Below are 25,941 nucleotides of genomic sequence, written 5' to 3'. Positions count from 1 at the left end.
GAGTTTTGACCTAATGCCCAGCAAAAATCCAACTGTTTTCTCCTCTGGCCTAGGTTGGCAATATAGTTGTTCTACAATTTATAGTCTTAGAGAGTTGCCTATAGTAATGGCAGTGCCCAGAGTGATGTGCTCAGGGCCATCATGTGTCAGAGGCAGACTTCTGGATTCCAAGGTCAGCTCTCTATGCCACTCTTTTATAAACATATTCGAAAAAAGTTAATTATTTAACCATCAGATGGTATTATTCACCAGTGATGTGATTCTCCAAAAGAACCAGGGTCCAGGAAGTACCTGTTCCTCCATTTTGTTTTACACAGCCCCTAATCCATAGGGAATGCATGGGAAGTGTCACAGAATGGGTGACCTGTCTCCAGCTCAACCTCTTTCTGTGGGACTGCACTTGTCTTATTGGCCTAAGGGATGTGGTTCATGTGTATTTACACCAGCAGAATAGCTCTGAGGTCCTACTTACTTGAAAATCCAAAATCTTTTCTGGATCTGCTGTGTTTCATGGAGTCCTACTCACATGATCTTGGCTCAATGGAGTCAGCCACACACACACAGACAGGCTTGAATTAATATTTTTTAGTCTTTCTTTGTAAAATAAATACAAAGAATAAGAACATCGCTTATATTGTTATTTCTCTTAGACCCAGGCAGCCCCAACTCGTATATAAGTTATGTTCCGAATGGAGAAGTTTTATGACCGTGTTCAAGATGACCGGGTTTAGCCTCTCACAATTGGAGAATCAGCAGAAATTCCCCTATGCAGAATCTAGCAAACCTCAGTGCAGCTCATAGCACTCTGTTCTCAGCCACTGATTCTTTTCCAGTTCTGATTTGGGTTAGCTGGTCCTTGCCAACTCCTAAGGGTGATACTGGTTGGTACAGAATGCTAGCTACATCCCACTACAGCTGGCTCATAGATTATAGAACGGCGGAATTGGACTCAAGGGCAGCCTTTGGCGTAAATAAATGCTTTTATGGTTATCATTCCATTCTCTCATCTAATTTCTGCCCTTAGCTCTCTCTTTATAGTGCTTGACTTCATGGGTGTGCCCAATCCCAGAGGCTTCATGAATGAGGGGTTCACCTAAGTCACGGAACCAGCTCTCAGATGGGACTTAGATATAATCCTTTCCCCAACCATAATAAGAGAATCTGAAGGGGGAAAACAGACAAATTTATTTGAGTACAACAAACCGAAAATCTGGAGAGAAATAAGGAACTATGAAACCTAGTATATATAAATTAATAGGATAGAGATAAGCACTAGCCCCATGATTTCACTCGTACTAGAATTCTCAGATGAGGCAGTGCTCTAAAAGAATGTAACCGGGTACCTTCTCAGTAATTTATAGGCTTGGAGAGTTCTGTAGGTCACTGAGAGGTTAATGGCCCTGCTCAGGGTCACATAACCAGTTTGTTAGAGGTAGCTCTTGAGCCCAGGTCTTCCTCCCAGGCCAGCTTTTAGTTTTTACACCATTCTACCTCTCAAATGCACATAGTACCTCCTCTGGACTGTTTTTCCAAGTCCCACGGACTCTGAGAAGAAGCAACTCCCTTAGCATTCAAGGGGTAAACCTGAGCTGAGGAGCTGTGGGTGGAGAATAGGCAGGGAAAAGGCATGGATTGGAAGATGGAGTGGCACATGCGTAGAGGAAAAGTGCGGACTAGTTCTCTCCAGGGACCGGTCCTGAGAGCCTTTCTCCTTTCGGCCGATCTTCACAAGGTTCTCCTGCTCTGCTGGGCTCCGAGGACCGGTACCTTTCCCAAATTCCCTAGCCAGGGCTTTTCTCCATCACAGCAGTTATGCTCCTTGAAGCTTCTGCCATCTTTGAGTGACTGTCTTTTCTCAGGCACTGCTGATCTGCCAGACTCTGTTCCTGACTTCAGGGGCTGGTTTGATTTCTGATGGCTCTAATGGAGCTCCTGTTCATCTGTACCTTCTCTCCCATATCCATCTGCCCAAAATGTAGAAAGGACGAACACACAAAAATAGGCAAGATGTGCTCACAGACACATTTGTGACTGAGGAGGAGATAAGGTAGCTCTCCCCCTTACCCAGAAACTCACAACAGTTCTGCCTCAGTGGCCACCAGGGAGGAAGAGGATCAAGAGATTGGCATGCAGTCATGTATGGCTGGAAACAGGCCTCCTGAAGCTCTGTATACTGGATTAGACCTAGACAATTAATATCTGTGTTTACTCCGCATAGCTCACCAGGAAGGCCAAACCCAAGTATGCCCTACTGATTGGACTCTTATTCACCAGTCCTTACATGCAAATCAGGAGAAAAACTAAAAATAGACAATCTGAACAATTAAAGATTAACCCCAGTCTTTTTTTTTTTGGGTGGGCAGTGAGGGTTAAATGACTTGCCCAGGGTCACACAGCTAATAAGTATCAAGTGTCCGAGGATGGATTTGAACTCAGGTCCTCCTGAATCCAGGGCTGGTGCTTTATCCACTGAGCCACCTAGTTGCCCCAACTCCAGTCTTTAGAAACCTTATAAATGAAATGAAATTATTTAAAAATCAGATATCTCATTGACCTTGCTCACTCTATTAGAACAAGTAAGAGGACTTGTTTTGCTTATACTATACTTTAAGAGGGAATGAAGGGTCTGCTCTCAAAAATACTGACAAATCATGAAACCAGTATTTCTTATCATTACATTTCATAAAAGTTTATTTAGGCCTTGTTAAAGCAGTAGGTTATCTGGTTTTCTGGTGCTATTGAGAGAAAGAAGGGGAGTCACACTATTAGAAATACATTATAAGACAGCTACTACATTTTTCTTTGCATCATAAGTTTTAGGTCCAATGATATTTTGTTGTACATTTGCATTCCCTACAGAGCCTTTGAGAGTAAGCAGAAGGTTCTGGAGAGAGCTCTGGACTTGAGAGTCTAGAGACCTCAACTGGATTCTTGCCTCCAATCTATTAGCTCTCTGATCATGGATATTACTGCATCCTTCAGAGCCTCAGTTTCCTTACCTGTAAAATTTATTTGTGCTGCATACCTCATAGGATTGCTATTAGTAAGTAGTATATTTTTATGATATAAGCCTATCAGGGTTTGCTCAGACATGGATTACTTGGAGATACAGGAACAACATAAACCAGTAAATATTTCTTTTTCTAAAAACATCTTGTATATACATATAGGAGAAAGGGGATATAATTTCCCCTTCCAAATCTGTTGATATCATGCAGAATTTAGTCACAGATGATAAAGTTGTAATATTGTAACAGAGTGTTAAGCTAATTGTAAAATCCTGGTGATTCCCTCCTGGTGATCCCCTTTATGAAGTATGAACACATTTTTTTTTTGGGGGGGAGGAGAGAATTAAAGTGAACAGAATCTTTGGACAAACAAAATTAAGATATACCTTTGAAAGGTTTTAAATAGGTAATTTCTGGGGAGAAATTCAAGGTGGAAGTTCAGGCTCAGAAGTGCCTTATGGAAGATACTCTTACAGTGAGAAGGGAGGGAATTTCTCTCTCCACATCCCCGCACCTGCCTGCCATGGTGTCTAGCAGTGACTTTAACCAAGGGAAACACCTCTATCCAGCAATTGGAGAATTCATCAATTTGAGAATGTTTGAAGCACAGTTCAGGGAGCAGAGAGTCACAGTCCAGATGGAAATGGACACAGAAACCAGTCATTTGAGGGAGGAAGTAGCTTTGAGAAATAGGACCTTTGGCAGCAGAGAAGAGAGGTGTCCATAGATTCAAGAGAGATCTAGCCCTGGAAATCTTGGAAAAGAACAGACACTGAGAACCCAGCTGCGCCACTAGTCAAGCAGACTACTTTTCACTTAAGGTCAATTGCAGGAGGACTCTGAAGAGAAAAAGCTTACTAGGGCCTGTAGTGCCAGGGGTTCTAAGTTGGCTTTGCCTACATATGTCTTACATGTGTTTCTCACTACCGCAATGCTCTGAGTTTGTGCCCACTCTTTCCATATGTAACGTTTGTATTTGTGGGAGAATTCACCCCAGGCTTATGAAAAGAAATGTTTTCTGGCTACTGTGTTTCACTGTGCCATGCTAATTGCTAAGAGTTAATTTTGTCTATTGACTGATGGTAAATGATAAGCTCTTGAGCTATAATTGTAGGGTTATCCCTAGAACCTGAGGTAGCAGCTTCTCTTGGAGGACCCAATCTCAAGTGTAAATGGAGCCTGGGAGAGTGGCTCAGAAGATGGTACAACGTTTATTTTAAATATTTCTTTTGGTATAAAAATAGAATTATCAATGTAATAGTATAAACATTGCTATATAAATGTTACTACACATAGAGAATACAAAAAAAAAATCAAAGCAGTACAAGCATCTTGTTGCAAGTTAGACAACCTCCTACTGATTTCATCATTTTATAACTCCTTTTCCCTCCATTATTCTCTCTTAAGGAAAAGTCTTGTTTTTTCCTATTGATGCTTTGGATGATTATATGATTATATGTGGCTTCTGTTTTCTGTCCCATTTCAAGTCCTAAAGGGACAGCTAGGTGGCACCATAGATAGAGTACTAGTCCTGAAGTCAGGAGAACCTGAGTTCAAATCCTGCTTCTGACACTTGACACTTAGCTGTGTGACCCTGGCAAGTCAATTAACCCTGATTGCCTCAAACATCTGAGGCCGTCTCTAGTGTCCTGGACTCAGATGGCTCTGGAGAAGAGCATCCCCTCACTTAAATCCAATTCATTGCAAGTCATGGTATCACTTCCTAATGTCATGGTCCTCTTAGAGAATGAAGGACAAACAACAACAATTTCCAGAGCAACTCAATTGCCTTGTTGCAGGTTCTAAGCATGCAAACCCTTTTCTGGGATTCTGCCTCAGGGACCAGTAAGTCCTGCTAGCTTCTTATGATTTTTCTGTTATTTTCTATTTTAATTCATAACAGTGTGTACAAACATAGGGCATTCTCCAAGAGACTATCAAATCCTGTGATATTCTCAAGTAGGAAAACATTTGCCTTAGCAATTTACATATTGAAAACCTTCTTTTGATGATAATTAATCAGTGCTTTATTGTCTTTGAAGTTTTTCTCAAACTCTGCACCAGTGATAAAACAACTCTGATAATCTCATTTTTGAAAAATACAAACTCTTAACTAAGAAAAATTTAAAACACATTTTGAGCCAAAAAGAGCTATACTCAAACCACAATTACATAGACTCTTCATACTAAATAAACTTTATTTGAATTAATGAAATAAATATTCATAAAGAAAAATAACTATGAATCGAATACTCTACCCCAAATTATATTTTATAATATGAAAGATCAAAGTGAAAGATGAAAGAAAAGTAGTTTAGGGAATATAGCCCAAATGCCACTTTCTTTAGGAGACCTTTCCCAGGTTCCCCAACTGCTAGTCTCTTCTTTTACAAGTTTAGCTACCGTCTACACTATGTGTGTTTCTTACATATTAGAATGTAAGCTCTTTGAAAATGGAATCTGTTTTTGCATTTTCCTTGTATTCCTTGTACTTATCACAGTCCCTTGAACAGAATAAAACCCCTAATAATACTTTTTCATTGATTAATAGTAGTACATATCTGTTCAAAATTTTTAAAGTTACTTGCTGACAACCTTTTTATATGGAAGCCAGGAATTTGGAACAAAACATAATGAGGAACTGGCCCATGAGAGACTAGTCGTCATGAGCATGCACTGTGTGTTCTGTCTGATATAATTCTAATTGTGGACTTCAGAGAATGAGCAGGTATGACTCTTTGCTCTGCTGACTATGTATGGAAGAGGGGCTTTTTGATTGTCTCGTGAGTATGTATACAAAATACTACCCCAGAGCCCAAGCATACTACCAAATTAAGCAAAACCCTCAAATTCATAGCAAAAAGATAAAAAATGAAACATTCCATTGAAAAGGAACATAGACAAGAAAACCAATACCTACATGTTCTAAATGTTTTAGCATCTAAAAATATAAAGGAAAAATTAACTGAATTCTAAGAAGATATAGCCAGTAATACAATAATGTCAGGAAACTTTAATGTTCCTCTCTAAGTTTGAGGCAACTTTAAACCAAAAAATAAGCATAAGAAAAAATATAGGATTCAAGAAATTTCTGGAGAAACTAGAGCTCAAAACTTACAATGTCTTCTAAATGAGATAGCTAAAGAATATAGATATTTCTCTGTGCCATGTAAAGCTTTTAAAAAATTGATCATATATTATGGCACAGAAATATTGCAAGTAAATATAAAAAGTCAGAAATAGTAAACATCCTTCAGGGACGACAAAAAATAAAATTTGTATTCAGTTCAGGGAGCACACACAAAAGACACAGACCCTCAAAATTTTTTTACAGTGAAATCCTAAATAATGAGTGTGTCAAAGTACAAATCATAGAAAAAATAATTATGTGAAACAAATTGGTAATAATGAAACAGTATACCAGATTTTTTGGTAGTCAGCTAAAGTATCCTCAGGGGGAAAAATTTATCAATAATAATATTGTCAATATAATATTGTCAATAATATTGACAAACTAGTAAAGAAGAGGAATAATGAATTGAATATACATTTTAAAATGAGACAAACAAGTAAACCTACAATCAGGATAAAAGAAGAGATATTAAAATTAGTGAAGAAATAGGTAACTAGAACCCCCCCCATAGAAATAATATACAACACTAAAAGCTGCTTCTTTAAAAAGACCAACAAAATTGACAAACTTTAAGCCAATGTGGTTAAAAAGAAGAGGGCAGAAAAATCAAATAAACAAAATAGGAAATGATCAATCTAAAAACACCATAAAACCAGACAAAATTAAAAGAATGGTCAAAACCTATTATGTAGTTGTATACTAATGAAAATGGAAACCGCAATGATTATAGAAATGATAAACAAAACTGAAAACTGGCTCTTTGGAAAGACTAACAAAATCAATATATTTTTAGGTGATCTGATTTTCAATTCAATTCAATAAATATATATTAAACACCTACTACTTTCCAGGCACTGTTCTAAGTACTGGGGGGTATAAACAAGAAAAAGGCAGTCTCTGCTCTCAAGGAGCTTACAGTCCCAAGGGGGAAAACAACACACGAAAGGAAGCTAGAAAGTTGGGAGGTTAGGAACCAGCAGGTGCCACGTTCCGTGGAGTCCAAACCAAGCAGAGCTGCTGGTAGAAAGTGGAGAGTTAGCTGGAAAGTTCAGATCCCATCCTCCTTTAAAAGGGAAGTTCTGGGAGGTGTTCAGTGCTTTATGGGACCTGAGAAATTGTTGAGTGTCCAAAGCTGACTTAATTCGTATGATGATGAGCCTATTCTGATTAAAATTTTACAAAGAAGCCAGAAAATCAAATCAACAAAACAGGGAATGATTAAGGTGACATTACAAAACCCTAAAGAGTAAAAAGAGTGATCAGAATCTATAGTTAGGATCATAATGTGTAGCTATACGCTGGCAAAACCAAACACAAAGGAAATAGAAGAATACTTTCAAAAATATAGAATACCCAAACTAACTCAAGATCAAAGAGAAATCCTAGATTATCCATCCCCACTAATTGTCATCCTCTATCTCTCCTCTATTTTGTGGCTAAACTTCTTTAAAAGTCTGTCTATGGGGGCGGCTAGGTGGCGCAGTGGATAAAGCACTGGCCCTGGATTCAGGAGTACCTGAGTTCAAATCCAGCCTCAGACACTTGACACTTACTAGCTGTGTGACCCTGGGCAAGTCACTTAATCCCCATTGCCCCACAAAACACACACACACACACAAAAGTCTGTCTACAACTGGTGCTTCTACTTTTCCTCTTACTCTCTGAAATCTTTGCATTTTGGTTCTCCTCATTTAACTGAAACTGCTCTCTCCAAAGTTACTAACGATGTATTCACTGCCAAATGCCTTTTTTTTTCAGTTGTCTTTGACACTGTTGATCATTGTCTTTGTGATATGGTTTTCCCTTTTCTCTAGGTTGTCACAACATTGCCTTCTCCTTGTTTTCCTCCTATCTGTTTGACCGCTCCTCTGCCTCTATTGATGGATATTTATCCACAGCACATCTGCTAAACAAGAGTGTTCTCCAGGGCTCTGTTCTGAGCTCTCTTCTTCCCCTATACTATTTCATTTAGTGATCTCATCAGTTTTCATGGTTTCAACTATCATATCTATTCAGATTATTCTCAAATCTACTTTTATACTTTTAACCTCTCTCTCAATTTCCCGTTTCTCACCCCAAACTGGTTTTTAGATATCTCAAATCAGATGTCCCGTAAGACATCTTTAACTCAACATGTCCACAATAACTCACTATCTTTTTCCTCCAAAACCTCCCCTTTTCTGAACTTACCTATTACTCTTTTTTTTGTTTGTTTGATTTTTTTTTTTTTTTTTTGCTGGGCAATGAGGATTAAGTGACTTGCCCAAGGTCACACAGCTAGTAATTGTCAAGTGTCTGAGGCCGGATTTGAACTCAGGTCCTCCTGAATCCAGGGCTGGTGCTTCATCCACTGTACCACCTAGCTGCCCCCTTCCCTATTACTCTTTTTTTTTTTTGCAGGGCAGTTGGGGTTAAGTGACTTGCCCAGGGTCACACAGCTAGTAAGTGATAAGTGTCTGAGGCCGGATTTGAACTCAGTTCCTCCTGAGTCCAGGGCCGGTGCTCTATCGACTGCGCCACCTAGCTGCCCCCCATTCCCTATTACTCTTGATGGTATCACCATCCTCCTGGTCACTGAGGCTCACAGTCTAGTTGTCTTCCTTTACTTATTCATTCTTCACTCCTGCCCCCATCTCTAATCAGTTATTAAATACTGTCATTTCTACCTTTGCAATACCTCTTGTATATAGATAGTCCCTTCTTTTGTCAGACAGTGTCACAACCTTGGTGTAGGCCTTTACTTTTGTTAGGTTAGCCTTTTGTACATAAAGACAGTAAAAGAAAAAAATCTGCCCTCCCCCCCCCCCCTGACAAACTTTCATCTTCATAGCAACGTTGATGCACGGTTACATGCAGTTGAGCAGGTAAGCTTAAACAGCCCAAGATTAAAACAGAACAGTTATCAAGACAGCATTGTTAGTAGATAGAATCTATTGATCAAGGGTGCCCTGGCCTTATTCTTCCAGTGTGAAGACGGCTATATCCCATTCTCAGGGTGTGAATTCTGAGAGGTCCGGTGTTCTCTGTCTTCTATTGGCTTGAGTGCCCATTAGTTCTCTTCTCTGGCCTGTTAGTTCCCCCAGTTCTATTTAATTACTTAAAATGAAAAGATATTTACTTGATATTAGCTATGTGGTCCTGACCAAATTACGAAATCACAAATTACCAAATTCTCTCAGCTTCAGTTTCCTCTTATATAAAATAAGGATAGTAATAACTTTCAGGATTATTGGAAGATTCAGTGAGATAATATATGTTAAGTGCTTTGCAAACCTTAAAGCTCTACAAAGCTCCAATTTAGATGTTGCTATTTAAATATTTGCATATTTAGATGTCGTTTATCTTTGTTTAACTGTTCAGATTTATAATTAAAAATATTTTTTATTTTCAATTCTCTGGTTAGCATATGGCAGGACAATTGGTGTAACATTAATCTAGCAAAGTGCTTTGTGTCACTTATTGTTTAATTTTCTCTTTGAATTGCTTATAATGTAAGTGCAACATATGAAACCCAGTACCATTTTACAATATGGTTATTGATTGGTCCTGAAATTACTTTTCCATTTAGTTTGTGTTTACATAGTTTTCCTTACAACGGTTTTTGATTTAATGCTGCAAAAATTCAATCTTTTGCATATAGAGAGTAAGTTTGTTTTGGTGACTAAAAACTTACAATTTATTACGTTTTTTTGAATTGATTAAATTTTATTTTATAATTATATAAACAAGCATGTTAGAAACAAAATTTTGTTTGTACTGCAAAATTAAGGATGTTCATTAAACTATAGTCAATCAATCATTAGTAATTTGTTGCTGCGTACTGCCTACATCTGGGCCCCCTCATTAAATGCATTCTATGCTGAATGAGAAGAGTAAAATTTTATTTTCTTTTTTTAAACATGGTGCTGAGTATTATTAAACTTTATAGCTGAGATAAGAATTACATTGAAGAAATTTTTATAACATACTCATTTAAAATTACATATAAATGTGTTCTAGGGAGTCTTATTAACTAGAATGAAAGAAGAAGTTTGCTTAATACTGTACATTTTTAGAAATTAGAGTAGAATAATTTTCCTTGGTACTGGAAAAGGAAATAAACATTAAGTTTTATAGACCAAAATATGCTACCATTGACCCACTTGAAAAAGTACAATTATGTTGAGGTAGTAATCACAAAATGATGTCTACATACAGTTCATTAAGATTTAAATGTTTTTCCCCCCTGTAGGGCAATGAGGGTTAAGTGACTTGCCCAGGGTCACACAGCTAGTAAGTGTTAAGTGTCTGAGGCCGGATTTGAACTGAGGTCCTCCTGAATCCAGGGCCGGTGCTTTATACACTGGGCCACCTAGCTGCCCCTGGTAATATGTTTTTTTTAAGGCAATTAGTGATATTTACATTAACCCTAAACTTTTAAAATAGGGTAATGGAGGTACAGTCTCACAAAATTTCCTTGATGCCACTTCAGAGATAAATATTTGAGAGATGCATAATTTCAAATTTAAAAAATCCTTTCTACTTTTATACTTCTGGTTGATGTGTGATCTCACTATATAGCCCATCCATGTCTTCTCATCCTATGCTGAGAATGATACTTTGCCATGGCTTTTCAGAACTCCTCCATTGATGATCTATCCAACATGTTGGGGCCTTCCTCTGAATTAAAAAAAAAAATTGTTGATATCAGTTCACCACTTGGCATATCTCCTAAGTTGTTACATTTTTTTAATCAAAAATTTCTGAATCAAATAAAACAAGCACTTTTATAGGAAAAATAGAACAGAGAATTTTTATACATGAAATTATGAATCTTTTTTCCTCCTTCCCTCCCTTCCCTTTCTCTTTTTTCTTTATGAAATTTTATTTTTAATTTATGGAATAAAACAAGCATTTCCAGAACATAGTACAGTAAGAAAGATAATTGCATATAAAACTGCAAGTCTACTACTATGCACAACTTGCTATTTTTTTGAAATATACAACAAAATTATCAGGTAAATTTCTTTTTTTCTCTTCCCCCCAAATGGTTCATGTTGTACATACATACACACATATATATACACACAGACACAGACACAAACACACGCATAAAAGTTTTCTATACATACTTCTATGTATTCTTTCTTTCTCTGGATGCAGATAGCATCTTTCTTCACATGTCCTTTATAGTTAATTTGGGTATTTATAATAGTCAAAATAACTTATTCACTCAGTCATTTGTAAAACAATATTGCTGTTACTATACACAATATTCTCTTGGTTCTGCTCATTTTGCTCTTCATTATTCCATACAAGTCTTTCCATGTTCTTTAAAATCATCGAGCTCATCATTTCTTATAGCACAGTAGTATTCCATCACAATCATAAACCATAACATGTTCATCCATTCTCCAATTGATGGTCATCTCTCCAATTTCTACTTCTTTTACACCACAGAGACAGCTGTAACATTTTAGAACATGTAGGTTCTTCTCCTTTTTCCCTACTTATCTTCAGAAATATACCAAATAGTGGTATTGCTGGGTCAGAGGGTATAGGTAGTTTATTAACTCTTTGGGCACAATTCTATATCTCTTTCCAAAATGGTTGGATCAAATCACAATTCTACCAACAATAAATTAGTGTCCTAATTTTTTCACATCTCCTCCAACATTTGTCACTTTCCTCTTCTGTAATTTTAGCCAATCTGGCAAGTATAAAATGATGTCTCAAGGTTTCTTAAAATTTGCATTTCTTTAATCAATAATGATGTAGAACATTTTTATATGGCTATAAATTTATTTGATTTCTTTATTTCCCAATGAAAACTGCCTATTCATAACTTTTGACTTGTATTATTATAGATTTGACAAAGTTCTTCACATATTTGAGATATGAGACCTTTATCTTTATATATTTGAGATATGAGACCTTTATCTGATAAATTGTCCACAAAAAATTTCCTTCATTTTCTGCTTTCCTTTTGATCTTGTTTATATGTTTTATTTGTACAAAACCTTTTAAATTTAATGTAATCAAATTTATCCATTTTATACCTAACTTTGCTCTCTATCTCTTGTTTATTCATAAATCATTCATCTATCTATAAGTCTAAGTAAGATGCTCCATGTTCTAGTTTTCTTGTAAAATCTCTCTTTATATCTAGGTCATATATCCATTTTGACCTTATCTTGGTAAATGGTATAAGATATTGCTCTATTCCCAGTTTCTGCCATACTGTTTTCCAGCTTTCCCAAGAATTTTTACCAAATAATGAATTCTTCTGTCCAAATCTTAAGTGTTTACACTCGTCAAATATAAGGTTATTATGTTTATTTGCTGCTATAAATTATATGTCTATTCCATTGTTCAACCTTACTATTTCTTAGGCAGTACCAGATAGTTTTGATAATTACTGCCTTAAATATAGTTTAAGAACTGCTAAACCTCCTTACTTTACATTGCTCCCGCTATTATTTCCTTTGATATTCTTGACTTTTTTTTTTTTCCAAATGAATTTTGTTATTTTTTCTAATTCAGTTAAAAAAATTGGGGGGGGGTAATTTAATTGGGATGGAATTTTCAGTATCTGGGATTAACCTCATTCCTTTCCCCACTGGACAAAAAACCAAAACCCTTATAACAAAAATATTTAGTCAAGAAAAGAAATTATGACAATGGCTGTCTTAAAATGTAAGTTGTTCTGTTCCCAAATTCCATCATCTCTCCATCAGGAAGTACATAACATTTGGTTCAATGATAATAAATCCTTCGGAATTGTGTTTGGTTACTATACTGATTAGAATTCTCGAGTCTTTTAAGGTAGTTTTTATTTAAAACATTATCTTACTCTCCTAATTCTATTTATTTCACCCTGTATTAGTTAGGTGACTCTTCCTAGGTTTCCCCAAAACTGTTGTTTGCATCATTTCTTACAGCATGATTATATTCGACTTCATTCTTATCTGTTCATTTATTTAGCTATTCTCCAGTTAAAGGTATCTTTCAGATTCTAATTCTTTCCTCTCACAAAAAGAGCTACATACTTCTACATATAGGCATATTTCTACACATTAATACTTTTCCTCTTTCTTTGATATTTCTAGGGCATGGGGTTAACGAATACTCACAATTTAGTCACTTTTTGGCATGGTATCAAATTATTTTCCAGAATGACAGGACCAATTCACAGGTCCACCAGTGGTGCTGTAGTGTACTTACTTTCTCACAGTTTCTTAAATTATTGTTTTCCTTTTTAATAATCTTTTCCAGTCAGAAGGTATGAGGTGGAACCTCAGAATTGTTTTAAATTGCACTTCTCTAATTATTATTGTTTTGGTGCATTTTTTCATATGGCTTTTACTAACTTAAATTTCTTCCTTTGATGATTGCCTACTTATATCCTTTTACCATATTTATTGAGGAATGACTATTACTTTTATATATTTGACTGAGTTCCTTTTACATCTTGGATAGCAGGACTTTATCAGAGAAATTTGATGATTTGATGTGCAAAAACTTAAAAATGATATTTTTAAACCAGTCACAAATAGTTTTGATAATTATTGCTTTGTAGTATATCATGAGATCTGGTACTATTATGTTTTTTTGCTTCTGATTTTTTTTTTCATTTTTTGCCTTGAGTTCCTGAAGCTTCGGCTCCTACAGATGAATTTTTTGAAGTTCCATAAAATATTCCTTTGTTAGTTTGATTCGCATTTTTTACTGGTATGAGCAAGTACCATCTCCAATTATTATAGTCTGTTTTTATTTTTGTTAAGGAATATTTTGTATTTGTATCGCTATAGTTCCTGCATATGTATCCTAGAAGGGAGATTCCCAAATATTTTGTTAGATCCTATAGTTATTTTGAATGGAAATTTTCTTTTTGTCGCTTCCTTCTGGATTTTGTTGGCAATATAAAATGCTATTGATTTATGTAAGTTCTGTATACTTTGCATTTGGTCAACTTAATTTTTTGAGTTAATTTTGGTTGATTCTTTGCTCTTATCTAAATAGAAGATTATCATATCATCTACAAAAGTAATGCTTTTGTGTTCCCTCTTCCTGTGCTTTATTCCCTTTATTTTCACACAAGAAAAAAATTCTTTTGAATGTGTTATTACTATAGCTAGTATTTCTAGTACAAGGACAATTTTTGCTTTACCTCTGATCCTACTGGAAGACCATAAGCCTTTCTCCAGGAATATATTGTTGCTTTTTGAGTTTAAATAGATACTCTTTGGGTTTGGATAGATAAATCAGGAAGAAAGAGAATTGAAAAGACCATCATTTTGGCAATTAAAAGATCACGGATAACTATGGAGAGAACAAATTTAATTTTGTAATGAGTCCGGAAGATAATACATAGGGCTGAGGAGTGAGTGAAAGGAAAGGAAGTGGAGGCAGAAATTGTGGACAACTTTTTCAATGAGTCTGTGTAGTAAAGCAAAGAGAAATGTATGATGATAGTTTGAGAATGTGGTAGAGTCTAGTGACGTATTTTTAAGAATGGGGAGATTTTGGTATATTTGAAAGGTGATGGGTAGAATTTTGAATATTTAATAGAATTTGCTTGTCCAGCTTTTATTTTTCATTGAGTTAATTTATAGTAGGTTCAATTTCTAGTTTCTGAAATTGGGTTAAAATGATCTATTTCTTATTTTGTTAATCTCTGTATTTTATATTTTTGTAAGAATCCATTTTATCTGTTGGCAGTTTTGTTGAAATATGATTTAGCAATAAAGTTTCTGAAAGTTACATATCTTTGATTTTCAGTTGTGACTTTTCTCTTCCCTTTTTGATACTACTTATTTGTTTTTCCTTTCACTTTTAAAATCAGACTAGCTAACCCTTTACCTCCTTTATTCATTTAAAACAGTTCCGAGTTTTATTTAACAATTCAGTGGGGGGTTTTTTTGTGTTCTGTTTTGAAAATATTTTCTTTTTTTCAGAATTCCTGATTTAGTGTTTAACTCTTCAATTTATTGCTTTTCTTTATTTAAAAAGATATCCATGCTTAATTTTTGTATCTTTTTTTCTCTTTTGTTGATGAGCATAGAGATATAAACTTTCCTCTGTGGGGTGCTTTGGCTGCATCCCAAAAGTTTTTTTATGTATTTTTCTTATTATGTTACTTTTTGATGAAAACATAGATACATATTTTTATGACTTGTATTTGATACAGCAATTCTTTAGTATTAAATTAGTCACCAACTGATTTTTCAATCCTTTATTCAAAGGCTCTACGTTGTATACACACACACACACACACACATATGTATATGTTTTTTTGGGGGGTGGAATTTAGTGTCAGAACCAGGCTCAGACCTTTCAGATATAGTGCTTAGGCCTTTTTTGATATTGACTTCACTTTCCTGAATTCCTGAGATTGCTTTTCATTTTCTTTTGTGTGTCAACACTGTGTGCTGGCAGGCTTCAGTGACCCACATAAAAGCTTTGTTGTTGGCTGTCCTTGATCAGTACATTGGGTTGTTGCTGAGTCCCTGCCTCCATGCTTCCTTGATTAGGCTTCCTCTTTTCTGATCCCTAAAACTCTCCTGATCAAGGCACTGCCAAGGTTTACTGTCATACTTCTTTCCCTCCTCAAGCTTTCTTGATGAGTTTTTTGCCTGTTTATTGCCCTCCTTGATATATTCTTCTAGGTTTGCTTTGGTCTACTGCTCTTCCTGAGGCGATCTCTCTCTCTTTGTTTTGTTTTGTTTTGTTTTGTGAGGCAATGGGGGTTAAGTGACTTGCCCAAGGTCACATAGCTAGTAAGTGTCAAGTGTCTGAGGCTGGATTTGAACTCAGGTCCTCCTGAATCCAGGGCTGGTGCTTTATCCACTGCACCACCTAGCTGCTCCCTCCCTGACATTCTCTTGATTGTGATGTTAGTTGCATCTACTTGGCTGGGGGCTTCCAATCAATCAATCAGTCAGTAAACTACAACCCTCTTCTAGCATTTTCAGTTTCTTGTTATCTTTTTGTTCAGTCCTGGTCTATATGAAGTAGCTTACTGAACCTTCTTTTGGAATTTTTCATCATCATCCTATCTGGTGCTCTATTTGATTATAGCTGGAATAAAGGTAAAAGAGTCGGGCTCCACTGCACTTCAGAAGTAGCCATCTTAACTAGAAGCTTCCTGATTCCCCGGTCCATTTACTTTTGCTCTATGACCATCTTACCTCTTTTCCTGGTCATACGTATCTTTAGTGACATATTTTATGCCACTTTTTTGTGCAAGCCAATATTGACAATTATCATTTGGATTACTCATAATTTTGATTCACAGAATCAGAATTTAGAGTTGGAAGTGATTTTAAAGGTCATCTCATACCCAAAAAAGAACCTTTATTATAACATATTTGATAAATGCTTATCCATACTTTTTTTGGAAGACTTCTAATAAGGAGGATCTTTGTCCTAAGGTAACTAATTCAACTTTTAGATATTTTTAATTATTAAGTTTTTTCCTTTTCTTAGAGCTTTATTTATTAACATTTATTTTTAAAAAATTGGATTCCAAATTCTCTCTCTCCTACTCCTCTCTGACCCACTGAGAAAGCAAGCAATATATCAGTCATACAAAACATATTTCCACATTAGTTGTGTTGCAAAAAAAGACAAGAAGAAAAATAAAGAAGTGAAAAAAGTATTGTTCAATCTGAACTCAAAATTCATCAGTTTTTCCCCTGGGAATGGATAGCATTTTTTAAATGGGTTTCCTGGAATTGTCTTGGATCATTGTATTGATCAGAGTATCTAAGTCTTTCATAGTTGATCATTGCTACAATATTGCTATTACTGTGTATAGTATTTTCCTTTTTCTGCTCACTTCACTTTGCATCAGTTAATTTAAGCTTTCCCAGATTTTTCTGAAACCATCCCTGTCATAATTCGTTATGGCATAATAGTATTTCATCAGAGTTTTCATCCATTGTAAAGTGCCAATTAAGTATAGTTAAAAAAGAAATACTGTCTAATTTTTATTATGGAATTTAAAAAACTCTACTAATTAACTGAAATTTTAAAAGAAGGTAAAACATCTTTTTAGGAAGAAATAATTATAAGATAAGATTGTGATAGTTGTTTTAGTTTTTTAATTATTAATTTTTTACTAATTTTTATCTCAACTGTAACATCTTAAGAATTTTTTTCCAAGGTTTGTAAATGGAAGGTAGCAGAGTTGTAAAGGGGTATGTTTCTGGAAGACCAGAGGCTTCATCTAAAAGTGCTTTGTTTTTTGTTTTCTCTTAATCAGTTGCTTTTGGTTTTCTTTAAAAAATTTTTTAATAAGTTGTTTCTGTGATTTTATACAGGGATTTTCTTTTAAATCTCATTAACTTGGTTCAGGTATCTATTCCCTTAACTACTAAGTCAAGGTACCTTATTATTTTTCACTATGTATTTCAGGGAGTACCAGGACCTGGGAGTTATGACATTAAAAGTCAGTTTGGAAAGCTTGAGGGTGAGACATCAAGTGTAAATGAAGCACACCCTGCTTTTCTTTCACAATGCCAGGTAATATTTCACAATCATTTTCATATATAGGTCCAAATAGGTTGATAAGTGAGCTTCCTACTAGAACTTTAACTTATGGGGGAAAAACAAAAAAAGGGAAAAGCATATTTAAGGAAAATAAAAGCATCCAGCTAGCTAGATCCTGATTAGTTCGAATCTTGTGAAGGGGACACATTATTAAGGTGAATGCTATGTATTTCCATTGGATCTATACCAGTGACCAAAATTTGCATAATTATAACTTCAAATAATTTGAATCTGAATAAATGTCACCGCTTCATAGGTTTCATTACTTATACTAATCTGGCCTATTTGTGGTCATACACTGGTGAATCTAAATATAAACAATTGGTGTGTGTAACATTTAGCATTTGACATTTATATTATTAAAATTGTATATAGTTTAATAGCTAGAACAGAAATTATACATAAAAATGGACATGCAGGAGAGTCAATTTCAGTAGAAGAAGCAACAGAATTGAGCCTGAGGACAATCTGTATTTGCCCTCTCTTGTTTGTGCATGGCAGGGCCATGGAGCCGAAAGAGGTAGGTGTCCTTCAGCATATGCTGTAGCTATTCTTTGGAAGCTAACCAACCCCCCTTAATACTTATAGGCTTACCGAAGGAAGACTAGGCTATCTCATAGTCATTCCTTCTCTATTCTTAATAAGGAAACCCAAGTATCCTTGAAGCTATTTAGGATCCTCCTGCTATTTGACAAGGGCCCAGCCCGGTTGTGACAGTGCCCAGAACCAAGGATTTATGTAGCACACCCCCTGTACTATTAAAGGCAAGATTACTTCTCTGAAATTGTATACAAGTTATTTACTCTTAGTTAACTACAGTTTTTTGTAATGATAGCTAATAAGGACAGGTCATATACTTAGAAAATATTGAATCTTTCCATGTAAGGCACAAGATCTCATTGACTACCTTGGCATTTACTGCCTGAAGGCCTAAAGGCCAAGTAGGTTTCATTTTTCAGGGGAACCAACATGTAGGAATTAGAGTGCATGCATATAATGCTACCAGGCTTTACTTCTTGCTGATTTGGGCCTTGAGCCATTTCTGTGTTTTGAGGAGAGGCAGCATGGTGCATTGGAAAGTACTGAATCTGGAATTGTGGAGCCTGGGTTTAAATCTTGACTTTGTTACCTACTAGCTTTTTGATCTTGGGTAGGTCATTTAACCTTGGCAGGCTTCAGTTTCTTCATTTATAAAATGAGGTATCTAAGGTCCCTTCCATACTTAAATCCATGACCCAGTGATTCTGTAATCTTTTAATTCATGCTTTGGAGTGCCAAAAGATTGAGAAATGGTAGAGACAGATAAGCATCGTTGCGCTTTGGTTGAGGGTTTGATTGAAGGCATTCTCCTGACTAGCCATAAGTTCATTTCAGAAGAGCTTTATAGAAACAAAAGACACAATGATGCTTGAATTCATTGTCAATAACTTCAAGATTAAAAAAAAGTTTACCAGGGTTATAGTATTTTTCTAAGAAATCTTGGTGTCCATATGTGAGATTAAAATTGGATATTAGATCATAAATCTCCCCTACTTAACTTTTCCCTAATTTATCTCCCAGACTAGTAAATGGAAGAAGCTTCTGGTTTTCTAGATAGAGCCTTTATTGTATGGTAGTCACAAGGTGATGTTGATTAGAAGGATAGGAAAATAGAAATACAATACAAATCGTCTTAAGTCTAGGCTTAGTCTATATTCCTTATAAAAACTCACCAAACCGAAAAAAGGCCACCTTTGGAGAGAGAGAGACCGTCTGTGCCGCACCGTCAGGAGTCCCGCCAAGCAGGCAAAAAGCCTACTCCCGTTCTCTCCACCCCGGAAGTCAAAAACCCCGGCAGGCAGTCTGACATGCGCAGCAGGCGGACTGTTCATCTCCTCCCCAAAAGGGTGGTCCTTGAAAAACTGGCGTCTTTCAGTTATCCTAACCGACTGTTAAAAACTTTCATATTTTACCACACATAGCACACATAAGATAGGAGACCAATGGAAACTCACTTCATACCAACTATGGCAACAGGCATTTTGACTGTTGACAGGATAGCTTCAGAGTACAGTGGGCTTCTGAAAAGAATAATTCATTGTGGCCATCTATTAATTGCCCTTTGGGTAGTTAGTTAATATCTTAAGTGAGCAGGAGGAAAAGAGTGATTGATGCCTGGTCGCCAGAGGTCACCAGAGTAGGGTCTACTAACCCATCACAGAGAGCTTGTTTGAACTAGGGAATAGTTTTCAAAGTGACATTCCAAAGAGGAAGACCCTGTGTATTGTCACCTACTAGGAAAGTAACCAACTCTTTCTTGACCTGAGGCAGACCGTGGTCTCAATAGGCTAACAGTGTAACCTAGTGTCAGCTCTACTTAATCCTGCACTGTTTCAAATATGGAGACCTTTAGGGTATAGGTGTAGTTCACAGTGTCAGAGAATGCTGATGGATTGCTTGAGTTATCTACCATTTAAGGTTTGAGAATGGTGCAAAACAGATCATCAGCTAGCTCAGGTATAGGTCAACAAGTCACAAGAATTACCCAGTAGCAAAAATATTATGATGTTGGCAAAGTAGGACATCTTTTAGACATGAATGTGTGTTTGGGATATAATTGTACTTGTTAGCATGTATTGCTTAATATGTAAACTATTAGTCCATATTTTCTTGTTTTTTCTCTTTTGTTTACTTATGTACTAAGGTTTGCATGTTCCTGTGTACATACTTTATGAGATTTTTGTTTTCTTGCTTACTTAGCAATTTCTTTTAGCACTAGCATTTGTTCATGTTCCAGTGAAAATGGAGTTCTGTTGCTTTATGTTCATGTGATATGCTCTGCATATAATTCAGACTTATTCACTAAAACCCCGAGCATGTCACTTAACCCTAATTGCCTTAAAACATCTGGGGCCATCTCCGGTCGTCCTGATATATATCTTGCCACTGTGTCCAGATGGCTCTAGAAGATAGGGTGAGGTTGGTGACCTTGCATGGCCCTCTTTCTTTTAAATCAAGTGCAAGTCATGACATCACCCCGATGTCATGGTCCTCTTGGAGAATGAAGGACAAACAACAAGTACAACAAAATAATCATATAACTTTCTTTTTTACCCCCTTCCCCTCCCTGCAAACCTCAAGATACCTACCATTAGACAGAAGTATCTCTGTGTATGCCAGTTCTTTTTCTGGATTTGAATAGCATCTTCCTTCATAGGATCTTTGCAATAAATTTGAGTATTTATAATAGATTGACTTGGTTGCTCAAAGTTCTTAAAACAGTATTGTTGTTACTGTATACACTGTTCTCTTATATTTCACTCTTCATTATTTTGTGGAAGTCTCTCCAAGCTTTTCTAAAATCATTCAACTCATAATTTCTTATAATAGAGTAATATTCCATTATGAACATATACTACAACCTTTTTAGCCTTCTCCAATTGACATGTATTATTGCAATTTCCAGTTTTTTGCCACCACAAAGAGCTGCTATAATTTTTTTTAGAACATATAGATTTTTTTCCTTTTCTCCTAATCATCTTGGGAAACAGACCTAAAAGTAGTTTTGTTGGGTCAAAGGGTACAGGCTATTTAATAACTTTTTGGGCATAATTCTAGATCTCTCTCCAAAATGCTTTGATCAGTTCATAGATCCACTGAGTTAAAGTCCCAATTTTTCTATATCCCTTCCAACTCTGTTGTTTTCCCCTTCTATCATTTTAGCCAATCTGGAAGGTATAAAAGGTTGTTTTAATTTGCATTTCTCTAATCAGTAATGACAGAGCATTTTTTCGTATGAATTGTTTTGATTTCTTCATTGGAAAACCACATGTTCATATCCTTTGATCATTTACCAATTGAGCAATGGCTCATATTCTTATAGATTTAAGTTCTTTATATTTTTGGGACCTTTATCTTAAGAACTGTTTGTAAAAATTTTCCCCCTAGTTTTCTGCTTTCCTTCTGATCTTGGCTACATTTGTTTTATTTGTACAAACCCTTTAAAATCTAGTCAAATCAAAATTATCCATTTTATATCTTGCAATGCTATCTCTTGTTTATTTATAAATTGTTCACTTATCTGTAAGTCTAATAGGTAATATGTTTAATGTTCTTCAGATTTTCTTGTAATGTTTCCCTTTATATCTAGTAATATCTCCTTTTATATCCATTTTGATCTTATCTTGGCAAATGGTGTAGGATATTGCTCTATGCCCAGTTTTTGCCAGACTGCTTTTTAGCTTTTCCAACAATTTTTACCAAATGATGAATTCTTATCCCCAAAACTTAAATCTTTACACCTGTCAAACACTAGATTACTATATTTGCTGCTTTAGATTGTATGTCTACTCTGTTTCACTGATCTTTCTATTTCTTATGCAGTACCAGAGAGTTTTGATCATTACTTCCATATAATATAATTTAAAATCTGGTACTGCTAAACCTCATTCCCTTACATTTTTTCCCCATTAGTTCCTTTGATATTCTTGACCTTTTGTTCTTCCAAATGAATTTTGCTATGATTTTTTCTAGCTCAGTAAAATAATTTTTTTGGTAATTTAATTGGGATGCCATTGAATAGATAGATTAATTTTGGTAAAATTTCTATTGAATGTATTAATTTTGATAAAATTGTCATTTTTATATTAGCCCTGCCTACCCATGCACAATTAATATTTCTACATTTATTTAAATCTGATTTGTGTACATTTTTTTCATATAGATCCTGGAATTGTTTTGGTAGGTATGGTTCCAGGTATTTTATACTGTATAGAGTTTTTTTTAAATGGGGTATCTCTAGCTATCTATTTCTGCAGAATTTTGTTGGTGATATATAAGAATACTGATGATTTATGTGGGTTTACTTTACATCCTGCTACTTTGCTGAAATTATTAATTATTTAAATTAACTTTTTAGTTGAATCTTTAGGATTTTCCAAGTGTATCAGCATATCACCTGCAAAAAGAGAAAGTTTTAATACCTCAGTTCCTATTTTGATTCCTTCTATTCCTTTTCTTATTGCTATTGCTAGAATTTCCAATACAATATTGAATAATATTGGTGACAGTAGGCATCCTTGTTTCATACCTGATCTTATAGAGAAAGCTTTTAGCTTATTCCCATTACAGAGAATGCTTGTTGATGATTTTAGATAAATGCTTCTTATTCATTTAAGGAAAAGTTCATTTATGCCTATATTTTAAGTGTTTTTTAAATAGAAATGAGTGTTGTACTTTATCAAATGCTTTTTTTGCATCTATTGATATTATCATATGTTGTTTGTTACTTTTATTATTGATATAATCAATTATATTAATAGTTTCCCTATGTTAGACCATCCCTGCATTTCTGCTATGAAAACCACTTGGTCATAATGGATAATCTTTGTAATATTTTGTTGAAATCTTTTATCTAGTATTTTTATTTTAGATTTTTGTATCCATATTCATTAATGAAAGTGGTCTATAATTTTCTTTCTGTGTTTTTGCTTTTCCTGGTTTAGGTATCATATGTGTTTCATAAAAGGAGTTTGGTAGGAGTTTGGAATTAGTTGTTCTTTAAATGTTTGATGGAACTCACTTGTAAATCTGTTTGCTCCTGGTGCTTTTTTCTTAGGAAACTCATTTATGGCCTGTTTCAATTTTTTTCAAAAATAGGTCTATTTAGATATTCTATTTTATCTCCTAATGTGTAGGCAGTTTGTATTTTTGTAAATATTCTTTCATTAACTTAAGTTGTTAAATTGATTGGCATATAATTGGGAAAAATAACTCCTTATGACTGCTTTGATTTAATTTTCTTTAGTGGTATATTCTCCTTTTCATTTTTCATACTAGTAATTTGGTTTTCTCTCTTTTTTAAATCATTTTAACCAATGGTTTATATTTTTATTGATTTTTCAACTCCTAGTTTTATTTATTAATTCAATGGTTTTATTACACTCAATTTTATTAAGTTCACCTTTAATTTTAGGATTTCAAATTTAGTGTTTAATTGGGGATTTTTAATTTGTTCTTTTTCTAGTTTTTTAAAAAATTGCATAACCAGTTCATTGGTCTGCTCTTTCTCCTTTTTATTGGTATAAGCACTTAGAGATCTGATTACTGCTTTTGCTGTATCCCATAGGTTTTGATATGTTGTTTAATTATTGAGCTTTTGTTTAATGAAATGACTGACTTTCTGTTATTTGTTCTTTAACCCATACATCCATACATTCTTTTTTTTTTTTTTTTTTGCGGGGCTATGGGGGAAGGGTGGTTAAGTGACTTGCCCAGGGTCACACAGCAAGTGAGTGTCAAGTGTCTGAGGCCACCAGATTTGAACTCAGGTACTCTTGAATTCAGGGCCGGTGCTTTATCCACTGAGCCACCTAGCTACTCCAACCCAAACATTCTTTAAGATTAGGTTGTTTTAGTCTCCAATTAGTTTTTTTTCTGTGTTTCCATGGTCACTTATTAAATATATTTTTTATTGCATTGTGGTCTGTAAAGGAAACATTTAATATTTCTGCTTTTAGCTATAAAATTTTTGTGTCCTAATATATGGGCAGTCTTTGTAAAGTTAGCATTTACTGCTGAGAAAAAAGTATATTCCCTTCTATTTCCATGCAATTCTCTCCAGATAGTTTTCATATCTAGCTTATCTAAAATTCTATTCAATTCCTTAACTTATTTGTTTTTTGTTTAGATTTATTTAGTTCTGAGGGTAGAAGATTAAAGTCCTTCACTATTATAGTACTACTATTTATTTCCACTTGTAATTCATTTAACTTATATTTTTAAAATTTAGGTGCTATGGTATTTGGTACATATAAGTTTAGTATTGCTATTGCTTCATTATCTATGGTACCTTTTATTATAATGTAGTTTATCTTTTTAAATTAAATCTATTTTAGCTTTGACTTTGTTTGATATTGTGATTGCTACCTCTGCTTTTTTTTTTATCTTCTGAGGCATGATACATTCTACTCCAGCCCTTTATTTAAATCTGTATGTATCTCTAATTTTAAAATGTAATTCTTGTAAGCAGCATATTGTTGGATTCTGATTTTTTAATCTATTTCACTATTTCCATTTTATGGGAGAATTCATCCCATTCACATTAAAAATTCTAATTACTATTTGTATATATCCCTCCATCCTATTTTTCTTCACTATTGTCCTTTTCAGCTTCTCTTTTTATCCTACCCCTCCTCTAGTCGTCTTCTTCTTCTTCTTCTTCTTCTTCTTCTTCTTCTTCTTCTTCTTCTTCTTCTTCTGGCAATGGGGGTTAAGCGACTTGCCCAGGGTCACACAGCTAGTAAGTGTCAAGTGTCCAAGGCCAGATTTGAACTCAGGTTCTTCTGAATCCAGGACCAGTGCTTTATCCACTGTGCCACCTAGCTGTCCCCTTGCTAGTTTGCTTCTAACCTCTACCTCCCTATTCTATAACCTTTTGAAGAATCCTCTCACCTAACCCTCCTTTTCCTTATTCTACCCATACCACCCTTTCCCTCTCCCTCTACCCTCCTAAATCTTAATCTATACACCTTTTTAACCCTTAGCCCCTTATCCTGTTTCCTTACCCTTTCATTTCTTTATAAATTTAGAAGTCTTTTATACTCTTCTAGATGTATTTGTTTTTTCTTTAAATTTTTTTTTTTGTAATAGAAGATGGCTCAATGGAGAAGATGGCTCAATGGAAAGGGAAGGATATGTTGGGAAATTAATGTTATATAAAAATGAAACATATCAGTATAACTTTAATTAAAATATTTGGAAATTTTCTGCTTTAATGGCATGACAAGGGCTTAGTTTATCTGGTCCAGTTATAAAATTGCATGATAATTCAAGAATATTATGTTTTTCATGTTGAAATTCAAAGATTTTGTTATTTTATTTAAACGACCTAAATAGTCTCTCTACTACTGTTATTTATTAGTATGTAGATATCTCAGTGTGTCATTTTAGGTAAGTGTTATGGGGAGGTCTATTTGGGATAGGCTTCAAAATTTAGTCACCTTATACAAAATACTAATGGTTATCTAGAAGCACAGAGAAACATTGCTTTAAATTTTCTTATAGTATGTTGTTTTTATATTTCTATAATCTATATTCCTATTATTTATTATTATAGATAATTCTACTAAAAACTGTATACTTATTCATTAATTGACATAAAATATTGATACTTCTATATTTTAAAATCTCCTTTAAGAGATAAATTAAACTAAAGATGTTATAGTAAGAAAGACATTGTTTTATGCATAAATTACCTAAATGTACTACAGTCTGTCATTGGCATATTTT

At 34.8% G+C, this 25,941-nt stretch overlaps 1 protein-coding gene across 1 annotated transcript in view; it reads left to right on the top strand.

The window, feature by feature from the left end:
* STPG2 (sperm tail PG-rich repeat containing 2) overlaps positions 1-25,941 on the top strand; it is a 597,092-nt gene that overhangs the window by 90,375 nt on the left and 480,776 nt on the right. Inside the window, exon 7 of the mRNA XM_043972340.1 lies at positions 17,539-17,646. Within this exon, the coding sequence (XP_043828275.1) occupies positions 17,539-17,646 (108 nt within the window). The remainder of the gene's footprint in view (positions 1-17,538; positions 17,647-25,941) is intronic.

This window comes from Dromiciops gliroides, chromosome 6, assembly GCF_019393635.1.
Source record: "Dromiciops gliroides isolate mDroGli1 chromosome 6, mDroGli1.pri, whole genome shotgun sequence".
Taxonomy (NCBI): domain Eukaryota; kingdom Metazoa; phylum Chordata; class Mammalia; order Microbiotheria; family Microbiotheriidae; genus Dromiciops; species Dromiciops gliroides.
Note: the sequence above shows the minus strand (reverse complement) of the source record. Positions and strands in the feature narration are given on the sequence as shown.